The 15,349-nt window shown below is 42.2% G+C and overlaps 1 protein-coding gene across 1 annotated transcript; it reads right to left on the reverse strand.

Annotated features, from left to right (window-relative positions):
• Positions 1 to 5,711: 5,711 nt before the first annotated feature.
• On the reverse strand, positions 5,712 to 12,778 carry IL9 (interleukin 9). The gene is made up of 6 exons (XM_042014675.1): positions 12,504 to 12,778; positions 8,034 to 9,146; positions 7,896 to 7,940; positions 7,774 to 7,800; positions 6,963 to 7,091; positions 5,712 to 5,969 (listed from the first exon to the last, which is right to left on the reverse strand). Exons 2-6 carry the CDS (start codon positions 8,139 to 8,141, stop codon positions 5,862 to 5,864), a joined length of 417 nt encoding a protein of 138 aa, XP_041870609.1. The 5' UTR covers positions 8,142 to 9,146; positions 12,504 to 12,778; the 3' UTR covers positions 5,712 to 5,861.
• Positions 12,779 to 15,349: the final 2,571 nt, after the last annotated feature.

The raw sequence follows: 15,349 nt of genomic DNA on the forward strand, positions 1-15,349 counted from the left end.
ATCTGTAGGAGGTAATTAGCAAAGAACAGAGTTTTCAGCTGTCATTGGAATGTTCTGACCTTCCAGTCTGTCCCAGTGTTTGACACAGCTAAGCTGGGGCAGAGTGGCAAGAACACTTCCAACAGAAGCATTGAATGGCAGCTCCCACTTAACCCAAGAAGTCTGTTTGGTTCATCCCTGGAGGTGTTCAGGGCCAGGTTGGACAGGGACCTGAGCAACTTGGACTCATGGAAGGTGTCCCTACCCATGACAGGGGATTGGAACGAGATGAGCTCTAGGTCCCTACCAACCCAAATAGTTCTATGGTTCTCTGATTCTTGCCACTCCTTTCTTTTTCTCTTCTCTGTGCTCTGTGTTAATGAGGGCATTATGTTGAAATATGCCGAATATGTGCTATACTCAGACCTTTTCTTGATTCCACGAAGATCAGTAAGGGGATTACTGGAATAGTGAAAGCTGAATTAAATTTTCATGCACATCTTGCCCTCAGTGTATAGAGGAGCATGCGAGGAGCCCGGAGACTGTACTTTGAAACTCTTAAATTTCTCTTCCCTGTTCCTCAAAACTGTTGTACAACTTTTGCTGCCTCAGTTAGCCATCAGTGAAGGATTCATTGGGCCCTAAATTCCTGTTCTCTTAAACCCTTGTGAGATGTGTGGTCTTTAGGGGGCTTGCTTCTGAGTAGGTGATAACAATTAAATGCACGTTTGCACTTTTCCTTCTCTTTGAATGCCACAGCCTCTATTTCTAAGTGCACTATACTGCTGAAAATCCCTTGTGGTCATAGGGATCTTCGGTCTTCGTGCTTTCCTTTCTATTCCATTCTACTTAATTGCATGATGTCAGGCATATGGAAGTATGGCAAAATGAGAGTGAGAAACTTTGTGCCACTGTGGAACAATCTTATGTCTCAATGGCTGATTTATATCCTGCCTGAAGTCAATGCCAGACAGAATATGTCTCTTCTCTCCCACAAGCGGCTTGCAAAGTCAGAACTAGGCTGATCATTATCTTCATCTCTTAAGTCATGATTTCCCTATTCTTTTGATCTTTTACAATTCCAGTTTATGGGGAGTCAGGGGGAACTCCCCTCACTCCTGGGCTTTTTGTTGACTTATTGGGAAATATTTGTTTAGTCTGAAAGTTATCAAAGTAAAAATTAGCAATATGAACACAATGAAAAAATCAAGGACATCTGTTTTCTTGTGAAGTCTCTTGATGATGCTGTTTCTGACATGAGTAAAAAGAAATATCACTGGTTTTATACACGGAAAATTATCTTTGAAGCAGTTTCATACTTATTGATATTTTTTCTAGATTATAACCTGATACAAGCTTAGGATTGTATCATATGTTACTTCACTACTGGATTTAAGATAGCAAAAGCAATTCAGACACATTGCTCATTTGTAATAAGCATCTTTGATTTTTTGTATGTGATTCACAAAAACATACAAAATTTATGCAACCATGGCATCGTGTTACTGAAGCTTTTTGCCTTCAGGTTCCAGCTCTTTCACTCCCTTGTTGCCTGAGCTTTAACCCACTCTGTATCCCAATAGGAAAAAGACAGCATTTATTTTGTAGCTTGTAACAGTGGTGTGAAAATTCAGGATCATTTACAGAAGTTCACGAAAGATGACAAAAGATTTACTCTTTGAACATGTGCAACTCGTGCTATGGGATATGTCCATTAAGATACTGTAATTTATAGATCACCATGGTTGCTTCCATGAGAGATGCATGTAGAGGTCCTGAAGAATCTTTAGTTCTGACTTTTGGAGATTTTTCAATTGATTGAGTCAAAAGTGGGAGACCAATAGAGAAGATGGGAAGGGAGCTGCAACCACTTATGGGCAGGTAGAGGCTTATCTGGGACTGGGAACTGTAGTTCCTTTGGCTTTAGTCATCCTGGCAGCACCACCTGATGTCATTAGTAGGATATAATTTATGTGCTAAATTATTGAGTCTTGGCAAAGTTAAACCCTGGTGTGTGTTGAGCTTTACAAGCAAGCACTACCAGTCTTCAGACAACTGTAAAATGCAGAGATTTTTGAAGAAATGAGTTCTCCATCTTAACAAATGCCATTTCCTTACTTTTCTGTAAAACTAGAAGAGTGAGGCTTGTCCACATGCCTCAGGAGGGTGTTGTGAGGATAACCCAGATAAGATCAGCTTTCTTTTACAAATACGCAGAGCTGCTTTTATATACCAAGTGTGATTTATGGCTGGGAAACATTTGAACAGCCTGTGCCTCTCCTTCCCATAGCATGGCATATACTAGACTTGTTCTTACAGGGATGCAAGAAGTTAAGGGAAAAACAACAATATGCCAGATGCACTACGGCAGTTCTAGTGCCTCCAAAAATATCTTCAAAACCAGTTTTCATTTATTTCATTTATTTGTCGTTGGCACCATTGGCACTGCTTAGGGCTTGCGCTTGTCCTGCAGGAGGTCATGAAGTTAGGTAAAATCAGGGATAACAGACTGGAGCACAAGAGCTTTAGCTCTGCTGCTGTACTTCTGCCCTGGTAAGTGTCCTAGCAGAGACTCCAGCACTTAAAGCTGGCCTAGCCAGCTTTCTGAAGACAACACTACAGGTTTTACAATATCTGTGCTTTTATGTGGATGCCTGAACTAAGAAAATTCTACATGGAACTGCAGATTTTGTGAATGGGTTTCTGGTTGACTGTTGGCAGCAGCGAAACCCTTCAAAGAAAGAGTTGTGTGCTGGATGCTGTAGCAGGATTGGGAGAATTCCTCTTTGCTGAAGAGCAAAGTAGCTTCTCAGGTGCCTTTGGGTCACCCATAGCATACAATTTTGCATTACTTCATGATAATGAGAAAAATACTACAGTTGTGGTGGTACGTGATATGGAACTGGTCTGTGTATGTCCAACACTGAACTCTCCTGAACAGGCATTCCTGAAGAAAGAGGTGCTTTGTATACAGATAATGGTGTTACTTTCCAGTTTGGAGAAAGTAGCCACTCCTACCCTGCCTCCTCAGTTACCAAGGGTTTCTGTCTCTGAAATCATAAAGCAAATAGTCTCCAAGTATCTGATGTGTAGAAGCAAGTCAGGTGTTTAACTGTGCATACTTGCAAACAAGCACACACCCTTGCCATGGACTCCTGGACAGGTTTGAATGGCTGGAAGAAGGGCTCTTTCCCAAAGCCACTGTTGATAATCAATTCATAATTGTCAATCTATTCCACAATATAATTGACCTGTGCAGACAAGTTATCTTGCATATGGAATGTCTGACCTTCTTCACCTCCCCTGTCCTCCCTGCCCTAGGCCACATCCTCTCTATCAGAGCGCGATATGACACATCCCGCTAGAGAGCTGCACGAGAAAGATAACTGAGATAACAGAGTAAGGTACTTGTTCCGGTAATTAAGTAACTCAATGATTAGTTGCCTTTTGTTTCATCTGACAGTTTCCAATCCTATTGAGAGCCAAACACCAGAGAGAGAAGAGGCCCATGAGCATCTGCTGGGTCCTACATCCACTCAGGGGCCAGCCCAGGGATGTTCTGGCCTGCCAAGAGACATCCAGCCCTTCCCACAGCCTGCCCTGGGGCTTGCAAAGCCTTGCGGGTGTAAGAGTCCCACAGAGAAGATTGGAAAATGCCTGTGAGGAGGCAGAGGGTGAAAATATTTGAGGATGAAGGAGTGCCCCATTCCTGGACTAGAGCTCACAGGAGCTTGGGGAGGTCACCAGTGCAAGCAAACACTTTGCATCAGCTCACAGGGGTTCAGTGACAGTCGGCAGTGGAGCTCCTATTTCAGGTTGCGCAATCCTGCACTCAATGGTTTAAGCACATAGTGATCATTTCTCTCACACAGATGCAAACTGATGCATCAGATAATAGAGATTTTGCAGCTGTATCTTCTGCAGTTTATAAGTTGGGAGTTTTTTTCAAATTCTGTGCAAGAGTTTCATATTATTGTCTCTTGACTGGAAGTTGACTGACTATATTCCATGCTTGCCAGTTTATGTTGCACAATGCTGAAATTATTATGTATCTTTTGCTTGTGTCACAATTTCACCATTGTTATATTTCATAAATTTAATTAAGTAATTTTGGGAATAAAAAGTATTAGACAAAGAATTTTATTTTTCCTTGCTGTCTGCAGTCCTATGACCTGGGAAGTCTTTTTTGCTCATCTATAAAAATGAATCAGCTTCTTTCCTCTTGCTACATAATATGTCTAGACACAGTGCTGGTGAGCTGCACACACTAAGCAAAACACTATGGGAAGAATGAAATAGCTTGGATTTGCACTTGGAAAATATTAACAAGACTGAATATCAATTTTTTAGAGATGATACTTAGAATTTTAGATCTGGCATCATAGATTCAATAAGATAGATGGATGTTAATTCTTCTGCTTAGGGCCAGGAGCACTCATAAGAATTCTGCTGATTCATCAGAGATATGGAGGATTTTTCTTTGCACTAGAATGCAAAAAAAAAAGTGGTTTTTTAGGACAGAGCTGTCTGAGCTGAATGGTATAGAAAATGTAGGAAGATAGGAAAATGTGAGAAAGTTGAAATAGTTTTTTTATTTCTTGGTTTCATCTTTGTAGGTGTTACCAGAGAATAGTCTTTTCTGTTTTAATATTTATTATTTCCTTATCATTTTAAACAGGTGGCAGAAACACATGAGAAAATGCTTCTGATATATTACATAAGTTTAATTCCTTTTATATAGTTGTATCCGATGCATTTTCTATTACCCAGTTCTGTGTCTTCCCCAAGCCCATACAAATGGAAAATTTAAGAACAACAGTTTAGTTGAGCATTTCCATCATGCTTTTGATCCCAGAAACATGTCCATCCCACCAATGAAATAAAGAAAGGAAATTATATGCTTTGTGTCTTTTTCTTGAACTCTGAAAAATCCACCCTACTCCATTGGAGGTGGTGAAGATATGAGTCCTTGGAGATATTTAAGATATTCCATCTCAAAGGCCATGTTACAATGCTTTTGTTCCTCTCTGAGCCACAACAGAGATGAAATCTGACCTCTCACCTGTTTGGGATTTTCCCTACTGTGAAGAGATCTAAGTAAGGTGCTGGTAAGGCTGGAATAGGTGGCTGAGATAAGCATCTCCCCATACACATGGGTTGGTTTCTTTTTCCGGCAAAGCTCCATTTTTGACTCTTCTGTTGAGCTGATTGGAGAAGTGATAGAGAAGCATTTCTGAGCTCATGGCAGTATAGAAAAAAAGTCAGCATTAAATACATCCTGAGAAATAAACAGTTGTCCACAACACATTTCAAATGCACAACCCCATTAAGACCTTGTAATTAACGCTGGGTTTGGTCTTGTTTTTGTAAGTTAAGATGCTCATGAGTTGTCTACTACTGAATATTTAGAAGAAAAAAAGTGGCTGTAGGCAGGAAAACCTGCAGCCTTGCAAGAAAGAAGCTAAGTGACTTGTTCATGGTGTGTAGATATTGTCAAAAAATAAGTGATGCAGAAAGAAAACACAGATTTTTTGTTTCCGTCTCAAGTCCAGAAATATTTCATGTGCTATACAGTGGGAAAAGTGTGAATTTTGCTGGAGCATCTCATATTAGTGAAATTGTTGGACTGGAGCTTTGCAAAAGCATTTTGACACCTACTGGTATGGTAACAGGATGTTCAAACCTTTCACCAAGTACAGAACATAAAATGAAGACTCAAATACTTTTCCTGCTCAGGTAAATTATAATTTTATTTGGTTTATTAATGGTTATTTCTACCTTTTATATTGCAGGTGAACAATAAATACAATAAATAACTCTTCTGTTCCCTGTTCTTTTCAAAGACTTTGGAGTTTTGAAAATCTTTAAAAAAAACCAAAACATTAAGCATCGGATTTATTAATTTTTTGATAGGTTTTCAGGATTGTTTCCAGAAATTCCGTCACATTTCCCTTAGTCTTGTACTGACATTGATCGTCATGTGCCATTCTCTGTGAAAGAAAGAACAAAGATTGGGTTAGCAAAGATTTTGTAATAAAATAAAGAATTTAGATGAATCAGTGAAAATATACATTATTTGGAGCTACACGAGGATTTCAAAAACATTTCCTAGAGAATTGTTCCTTGAGGAGTGATTGTAAGAGTGGCTTTTCATGGTGGCTAAGAAGGTGGCAGGTGGATTGTCATATAATTCTGTATATTCAGTTCATATATTCAGTTATAGCTGAAGTCATTTAAACTAGGCTTTTTCAACCCAGAAAACAGTGCAGATACCATAAGGAGCTGGGTAAGCCTGGGGCAAGGGGTCTGCTCAGTGTCCCAAGGCCACCCTAACTATTCCTCCTTGCAGGTTTGAAGACAGCTTAAAGGAGCTGGAGACACTGCATTGTCAGCATCTTCTGTGTCTCATTGAATCACACCAGAGCTTTGCTCAGCAAGTAGATAAAGGATGTTTCACTGCCTCAGAAAAGGCACCTGAGGGAGGACCCATGAGCCTTCCTGAGCATCATCACAAGTTGGAAAATGCTACAGGTCACAGCAGTATTTCACGGCCAAGAACCAGTGAAGAAAGTGCTGCTTAAAGCTGCAGAGGAGAAGGACCTGGCTCCAGCCATGCAACTCCTGCACATCCATTTCCCAGTGTTAGATCATTATTGTTTCATGTCAAAACACATTTTGAGAAAGGAGAATAGAAAAGCATTTTAAATAAAGCTCCTGTCCCAGAGATCTATGTTCAAAGGATATGGAGAAGAGAAAGGGCACAGTGGGGCAGAGCCCATCTCCCTTCTTCCTCTGCCAACTTAAAAAGCTTTTCACTGCCTCACACATGTTGCAGTTTTATCTGGCTCCTGTACAATATGAGTATTTACAACACATCTGAAATAAAGGAAGCACTTAATCTACAAATGTTTAAATTATAAAAAAGAAATCACTTCTTTTGTAACAGATAGAAAAAGATCCGTAGAAAAGTAAGAAAGTCTTACTTTACAGAGTTTTCTATCCAGTAGAGCCTGGAAGGTCCGGTAAAGCCTTGTAATTACTGAATTGGAAGATTCATTGTTTTCCAGCAGGTGCTTGGTTCCATTCACAAAGCATGCCAGTTCATGGCCACTCTGTTCAACAAAGCAGACATTAGAAAAACCTAGAATGCATTTTGTGTTTATCCACAGAAAGAATAAATTTGTATTCCTCAATGTGGCAGCATGTCACAGTCAAATGCAACCTATTTTGCCATTTATTGAAAACTGGTAAAAGAATTTTGGGGAGACTGTAAAACACTGAATTCTCATGTATGCCATGAGAAACACCTATCCCATCTCTCAGAAAACCTCAAACTGTAAAAGTTACCTCATTGAAGCATAGTTTCAGCTAATACTGGGGCTTCACCACATCTGAGGAGTCTTAAAACAATGAAATAGTGCTGGATACAGCTAGAGCTACGTCTGAGGCCTGACATCTCTAGCCCAGGTTCACTTAGTATTTAGGCACCCAGCCATAAAACAAAGTCTTGCAGAGATTTTCAAAGCAAGAGCCTGTATCTCTTGAGATGAAAGTCAAGCCCACAGAGGACTTTGGCCTGAATCTGGGCTTGGTTCTGATTGCTCTGTAGTGGGAGGGCTTCTGCTTCCCTCCCCACCACTATTCATCAAGATCAGATTTGCTGCTATTGGTGTATTACAATCTTCCTTATAACTGAAAGCAAAAATTACATAAGGAGCAAAGTGAACAAACTTAAACTCAGTTAATACCAACCTTCTTTAACATCTACAATAGCTTAAAAAGAAATATACTTACTTCAGGGATGGGGAGACACGAACATGACTGAAAACAAAAAGAGTGAGTGTTAAAATCCAGCATTCAATGTACAAGTACAGGTTTGTTTAGTCTCATTATATTCTCAAAAGCCATGTACTCACACTGACAGCAGCCTGCCTACATGGGCAACTCACAGGACTTTTGCCCTGGAAGAAGAGCAATTGAAAAATCAGTATTTACTATCATCTCCTGCACAAGCATGCATTTTTTCAGAATTAAGGTGCTGAACAGCCACTTACAAGCAGGTGCTCTGTATAGCGGATAATTTCCCGGACACCACAATACTCTGCTTGCACAGAGAGCAGCAGACAAGAGAGGAGTATGTATGACAGCATGCTGGCATTCATGTCAGCTCAGTCTGATGGGTGACAGAAGAACAGGAGGACACTCCTTTTAATTGAGTCTTCGCAAAATTCCCATTCTAATATGGAAAAACCCAATTATAAACTGATACCAGGTGCCCACTATTTTTTCCCATAGCTTGGACAGCATTTTAAAGAAATCAAATGTGGAATTGAGTCACATATTTCAGTGACTTTAGTACTCTGGAAATTCACAAATGCTCCTCAGAAGAGATTAATTTTAACATTATGATATCACACCCCAGCAGGAAACAATGGTTAAAAATCTACGAAAGCTTTTTTTTTCAGATGTGGGGTTTGCCTCCTGTACTTATGCAAATTACAGTTACATGAAAGCAAAGAGATGATAATGCTTCAGCATTGCCAAAGTTCCTGAGAAAGCAAACTGATATGCTGCAGGGTGGCTTCCCCCCAGAGTCAGAGCAGGACCTTGCTCAAAGAAAGCTGGTGACACTGCTGGCATCTGTGGAGCAGACAGACAGATGGATGCAGTTGTGGAGCAGTGCCTGGACAAGCTGTCACACTGAATTACAGCTGCTGCACCCAGAGCGCAATCCCATAGTCCTTGACCGTGATCCCACCTCTGTGGAGTGCACGTGCACCAGTGTGCAGCTGAGCATGGGGTCCTCAGAGTGCAAACAGGGTTGCATCCTACCCATTGCCTTTTGAGCAGAAAGGACTGGATGCAAAAGTAGTCCTAGGTAACCCAAATGGTATTAACTTTGCAATTCTCTCAGGTGGCCTCTCCAAATAAGGCTGGATGTTGGTGAGAGCCCTCGCTGGCTACAGAAGTTTCCTTTTTGCAAGTTGCACACCTTGCCAGAGCATGTGGTAGCCCTTCAGATTTCTTTTAAATCCCCAGGGTTGACTTCTATGCTTCCCTTCTGTCTGCCATAAGTCCCATTATGCCTTAAAGGTCTCCTCCAAAACCTTGAAACTTCTTCTGATCAGTCTGGCTGAAGGATAAGTGTGATTCCTCTGGAAACTGTCCTGGAAAGAGAAAACACTGAGCTGCAATTAGCTGGTTTTCCTCTGGAATTTTCCAACCAGCAGCGGGTTCACGTGGCTGAGTGTGGCTCTGCTGCCAACAAGGGGAGCAGAGGAGGACCTGCCTGCTGCTCCTGCCCCTGCCTCCCTGCCTACCCACCAGCATCACCTCTGGCCTGGGCCGGATGCTTCCTGCCTTTTTGCTGAAATTTGTCCTTAGGTGATTCAGTGTGGAAAGTGTACAGAGCCCTTTAGGCAGGTACAGCTTGTACACAGGCCCCACAGAACACCTAGAGAAAGCCAGAGACCCTCCCTTGGCAAGCTAAAGCTGACGGCAGGCTGTGTTATGATCAATGGATGCATAAATATACCGTGGGGGTGGCTGGCATCCATGAGCCAGGCAGAGGCATCTTTCAAGGCACCAGACAGTTAGAGAAGGAATAAAATCATTGATTTCTGACTGAGAGCCTGTGAGTCCCTAAAAAACAATAAAGAGACTTCTGTTACAGGTACATCACCTTCGAGGAAACTGCTCTTTGCCCAAGCAAAGCAGTGGGCATGCTGCTCTCTGTTCAGCCAGTAAAGCCCCAATTAGTTTAAAGCATGAATCCCCTGAGGGAACTAAATTACGTGTAACATTTGTGAGAGACTTGGTTTCTCAGATGGTTGACAAAATGATTTTACATTCTTTAAAGGAAAGAGTTCAAAAGTGTCTTTGATTTAGCCAAGGTTGTGCAATGAAAGTGGTAACAAGTCATGGAAGAGAGGGGCAAGGGGCTCTTTGTGACAACAAGGAAGTTCTACTGTGTCTGTTTTTAAGAAAAATATGTTCATTAGAAATCCCATTTTTCCCAGTAACTGCTACGCTGTCTTTGCAAGGATTTTACAAAATCTGATGTACCTAGCAGGGTCTCTCAGGCCTCGTCACCCGAGTAATGACATCTCAGTGCAGCTGCCATGCTCTGTAAATAAAAGCAATGTTGGCACAAACTTCAAGATACATAATGAATAAATAAATATAAAAATAATAAAATATATAAATAAATAAAATGCAAGATACATAGTTAGGACCTTTCCATACACTAAATGTAATTATGGACACTGGGCAGTGAGCACATCAGATAACTTCTTCCCAGGCCTACAGCCCAAAAGGCAAGGTCTGTATTTTTGTTGCTAATTGCAAATCAGAATGGCAGAGCTTTCAGGGCTGCTTCTGAGCTGCTGCCAAGCCCACAGTTCCTCCTTGCCCAAGGTCATTCTCTGCCAGCAGTGCCAGCGCTATCTCTACATCTTTTCATTTCTATTTGGTATCTTAGTGAGATCTCTCTCACACTGTTGTTGCTCCAGGCTAAACGAGTCATCAGAGAAGCTGCATTCAGTTTACAGTGATAGAGAAATCACCAGAAGTCAAACTGGCAGTGAAAGATCTTTCCATGTATTGGTTAGAGCCAGGGTGGATGAGGCGCAGGAGCGAGTGGCACCAGCTACAGCTTCTCTTTAGAGAGTTTAGATTCTTTTCTGGCATTTAGAGGCTGATCCAAGGCTGTAGAAATTAATATTTGGTGCTATCCCAGCAGAAAGACTAACTTTTTAGTAGAATCTTCAAACATTTGGCTTTGATATTTTAAAAATCTTCATTATGATGACAAGCTGCAGCAACGTATTTTCACAAATAGGTTGTCATTTGTCAGTTAATTTTCTGTCCTCATGTCTAGGTAGCTGATCATCCACTCTTCTCCCTTAATCTCTCTTTCAGCAACACAGACCAAAATGGGGAGAGGAAATAGAGGTTTCTCATCCATTGCTCAAAAAATTGAAATAAAGATCACCAGTGTTAAAGGTACTGGGAACAGTAGCACATAGAAACATCCCCTGTGTTGCCACTGGGACACTTGAATGGGGAGACTCGCTGTGGTCAGCCTGGGGCAGAGCCACACAGCAGCAGATGGCATATCCCCATGCCCTACCACTTCCCTACCTGCTGAGGGATGCAGTGGGCAGGGTGCAGTGGAGGAGCAGAATAAGGAGGAGGTAGAGAGCTCCATCACCACGGGTACTGCCAGCACCAAGGCAGCCCATCAACTTTCAATTGATGGGATATTAAGATTCCAACCCAGAAAAGATCATTTAGAAAAGGTGAATATACGAAACTCTCCAATGTATTTCTGTGGTCTCTTACAGGCATTTTGTTCTGGCTCCTTTGAAGACTCCAATGTCCTGCACATTTGTGGTTTATGTGTAAATACTTTGGGATATATATTTTCTTTTAATGCTTTTACTTTGATGCTAGGTGGAATGACCAAAAATGCCACAAAACATCCTATTTCCAGACCGATATTTTAACCTGGTTTGCATAAACCTCCAGATCTTCTGAGTTCTCATGAGAGAATTTGCATTCCAGTGTAGAGTTTCTAAGAATCTCTATACATTTTGGGTTTTCTAATGTAAAAAAAACCAATTCCCTGCAGAGGAAAAACACCCAGATAACAAACCAGCTTCTTTTACGTTTGCTGTGTGCACTGATCAAGATAGAAGAGATGCAAAGACCGCAAATGAAGAGATGCTATCCATAGTTTCATTTTCCAGAGATAAGGTGTATTTGGAGTACTTTTTTCCCTTTCTCTTAGATAAAGATGACATAAGTTACTGTGGAAATAAAGGAAAATAGGGGCATTCTAATCCCTTTGTGAAAGGGTAAACCATAACATAGTAATAGCAAGATTGCTTATTACAGAAAGGCATTGAATCCTGATGAACTCAGGGAACATTTCAGATTCAGTCCAATCCAAGAGGGTAGTGGCACCCCCTGAGAGCCACACACTGTGGTCTGCCCTAGCAGATGGACCACAGGATGTCCTCAGGGCTCACATTAGCTTCTGTAGGTAATGGAGCTCTCATTACTTGCAGAAGAGTTTTAGTTCATTTGAAACCATTTAAGCTTATTAACAAACACTAGTGGCACTCAGGAGCTGTGAGAGGGGGGAGCACATGAGAGAGACCTTTAGAGCTGCAAGTCCTCCTTGTTTCATGCAATAGTACAGTCACCAGCGCTGTCCTGGGGTGAGCCAAGCTTTCCATGTTGCAATGATATTTAGCAAGAGCTGAGGCATCGAAAAGAAAAAAGCCCTGACAGCAGCACACCAGCCGTGCTGTGTGTCATGCATATTGAAAATGCTTCCCACAACCAACCGTCTCTAAAAGCAGGCAGAAGGCAGCAGGAATTGAGCACAAAGGTCACCAGTTCTCTTGTACTTTAAGATTTTTCCTGGTGTCTTCTTCCGGTGTCTTCTTTTGTGGCCTGCCCGCTTTCATACCGGGAAAGAGAAACATTGAGTGCTCTCACATCAAAAGTCCACTCACCCTTCCTCGCTTGTCCCACTGTGTGATGACCCTTTGTGTTGGATTTCCCACTCAGCACAGCATGCAGAGGGAGGCTGAACATGCAGGACAGACAGACAGCATGAGGCATTCACTCCATGGCTGTGTTAGAGCTCTTCCCCAGCCAGCCCCATATCACAGCTCACTTTTCATGCTGGAAGCATTGAAAATCCACCTTCAGGCTGCTTGATGGAAACACAGTGATAGAAATTTAACAACGAAGTAGGCACAGATATTGGTTCCCACCTAGTTGCATAAGTAAGAACAAGCTGGCCCTTATTCATGGGAATTGGCAGGATTTTCTATACCATGTTATTTCTATGCTGTGTGTGAAGTAGGCTACATTAGTGCTAAAACATTTTGAAACGTGGGAGAATAGACCAGTCCATGAAGATGAGCAAAGTCCTGGTGCTTTCACAGAGGTGAGGCCTTGCAGGTGCCAGTTTGATGCAGCAGGTGTTGGTGGCAGGGCAGTCTCAGCGTGTTCTTTCTTTCCCACTTGCAAGGTTCTGGTTTCTCCAGATTTTTCTCCTTGTGACCCAAGGTTATCCATTGCTTTCTCCATCACTCAAACAGGACCTTTGAATTCTCTTCAGAGACTGGGTGTTGTACAGCCCAATGGCCTTAGAATTTCATCTTACAAAGCAGGGATTTCTCGATGTATCCAGCACTTTATATCTCACAGTGAAACTGCATATGGGCCCTCTGAGATCCCCTTAAAGAAATAGGCTTCTTCTGCTGCACAAGTGACTCCTAACTGGTTGGTTGTTCCACTTGTGTCTGATTCTGGAGCTGTCACAGGATCTACAGTTTAGGAAAACTGCATTGAAAATCAGTGTGACTGCTTAAATTTCCCCTCACTTCATGGCTTCATTCCTTTTGGAGCCTGTCTCTGGAAGGATACTCTACAGGCTGCTTATCTAAGCTGGCAGTGATCAGTCTGTGCATTACTGAAGGAGTATATATAGGAAGAAGTTGGCTTTAGAGAGAGGAAGCTGTTCTTGTGCAGTTTACATTCAGTTTAGCACTTCAACTTCTTCCCACTTGTCTCCTTGGATCTCGTCATTTTTCTGGCTCTACATTTTACTTTTTTCTTCACAAATACAAGACAGGCATTGGCCTTCTTGGCTGACATGAATGCCATGCCTAGGGGAGGAATCTCTACTATAACAGCCTCTATGACCAAACAAAGAACTTCAGATAAACCAGAGAGATATATCTTAATGCCTACAAAGACGTCACCTACTCTTCTGTCTCAGAAAATCAGAAACTGAGATGTGAACTGTGATCTTGCCTTCCCCTGTGGTGGGGACACACCAGGCAGGGACTCCCAAGGCGTGAGAAAATCCCAGCCTGGTTTAGAGCCATCATAAAATCATTCAGGTTGAAAAAGACTTGTATAAGCAGGGTTTCAGTAGGTGCTAAAACTGCTGGGCAGCACCAGCCTCTTCCCACCCCATGCACCACAGACATCACAAAGCTTCTCCCAGCCCCAAAGACCTTCATCCAAATCAGGGCTGTTTGCTAGAAAAGCAGATTTTCACTGGGAAATTGGTTCCTGTTTGATTGGTTTTTTTCAATTAAGGAAATAAGCTGCTGTTACCTTTTCTTCCTTCCATAGCACTAAATAGCTTATAAAGTATGAAAAACAGACAGCATCTCATTAAGTAATACAGGTTGTTGTAAGAGCTGGAATGCTGCCAGAGGCATGGAAGCTGGGCAATTACAATCTTATTTGAGGGGTGACAGGTCTGAATACACTTTTATTATCCAGGCAACAAATACATAGAAGTGGGTATCCCTGGTTCTTCTGGTCTCCCTTCTCATTTCTTGACAATTTCAGGATTTACTGTGTTTATTTTAAAAATGAGGGGCTCTGTAAACACCTTGAACAACCTACCAAGCTGGTAGAAGTCATCCACTCCAGCATGTGTGTGGAACATGCCACTGATGGCAGGTCCATATGGACAGAGCACTGACAAAGGAGCTGGTCCATATTCTGAATTCTGTTGATACAGGTGTTTTCTTTTTTGTAATTCAGAGACAAAATCACCAATATATGTAATCAGTACCCCACTGAATCAGCTGTATGTCTGTCTGTCTGCCTGCGAGGCAAGGCTGTTGTAAACTCCATCACCAGGTCCCTGAAAATTTCTTCAGAGATCCTAATTTCTATCCATGGATAAAGATACTGATATTATTTCCAAGAATTAATGCATTCAATATATCATACAGAAGATTATTCACAAGACACAGAGTTGTCAAGTCTCTGTGTGTATAAATTGTAATTTCCATCCCTCATCTTTGGGACATGGGGCTGACCCCTGTGGTGTCACTCAACCCCAGCACCACTGGACCTCTTTCACTGGTGACACAGCCACACACTCACTACTGCAAAAGCAAGACTAAGCTGTCAGTCTCCATGTGCAGGAATCATAGAACCATAGAAGACTTTGGGTTAGAATGGACCTTAAAACTCATCTCCTTCCAGCCCACTTACCACGGGCAGGTACACCTTCCACTAAACCAGGGCCCTGCCCAACATGGCCTTGAGCACTTCCCAGGGGTGTGATCGCTCACAGCGAGTGGTATCACAGAGGACTGTGCCTCAAAAGCTGCTTGTCCCAACCCTAAGGTGTCCTTGGTCACCAGCAGTGGTCCAGAGGCAGCCTACTCTCCTTCACAGTGGCCTGTGCTGCCGTCGCCGTTGAAATCCTCGTGCTCTAGCCTGGGGTTGCTTTGCCTCTTTTGTGGTTTGTCTGTGAATGCTAATGGGGTGACAAACTGATTAACCAGTGTGTCCAGGGCTTCCCTCCAGTGCTGCCAGA

The sequence above is a fragment of the Corvus kubaryi genome, unplaced genomic scaffold (genome assembly GCF_017639235.1).
Source record: "Corvus kubaryi isolate FWS band 111438036 unplaced genomic scaffold, C.kubaryi_AGA036_p1.0 split2-37374, whole genome shotgun sequence".
In the NCBI taxonomy this organism is placed as follows: domain Eukaryota; kingdom Metazoa; phylum Chordata; class Aves; order Passeriformes; family Corvidae; genus Corvus; species Corvus kubaryi.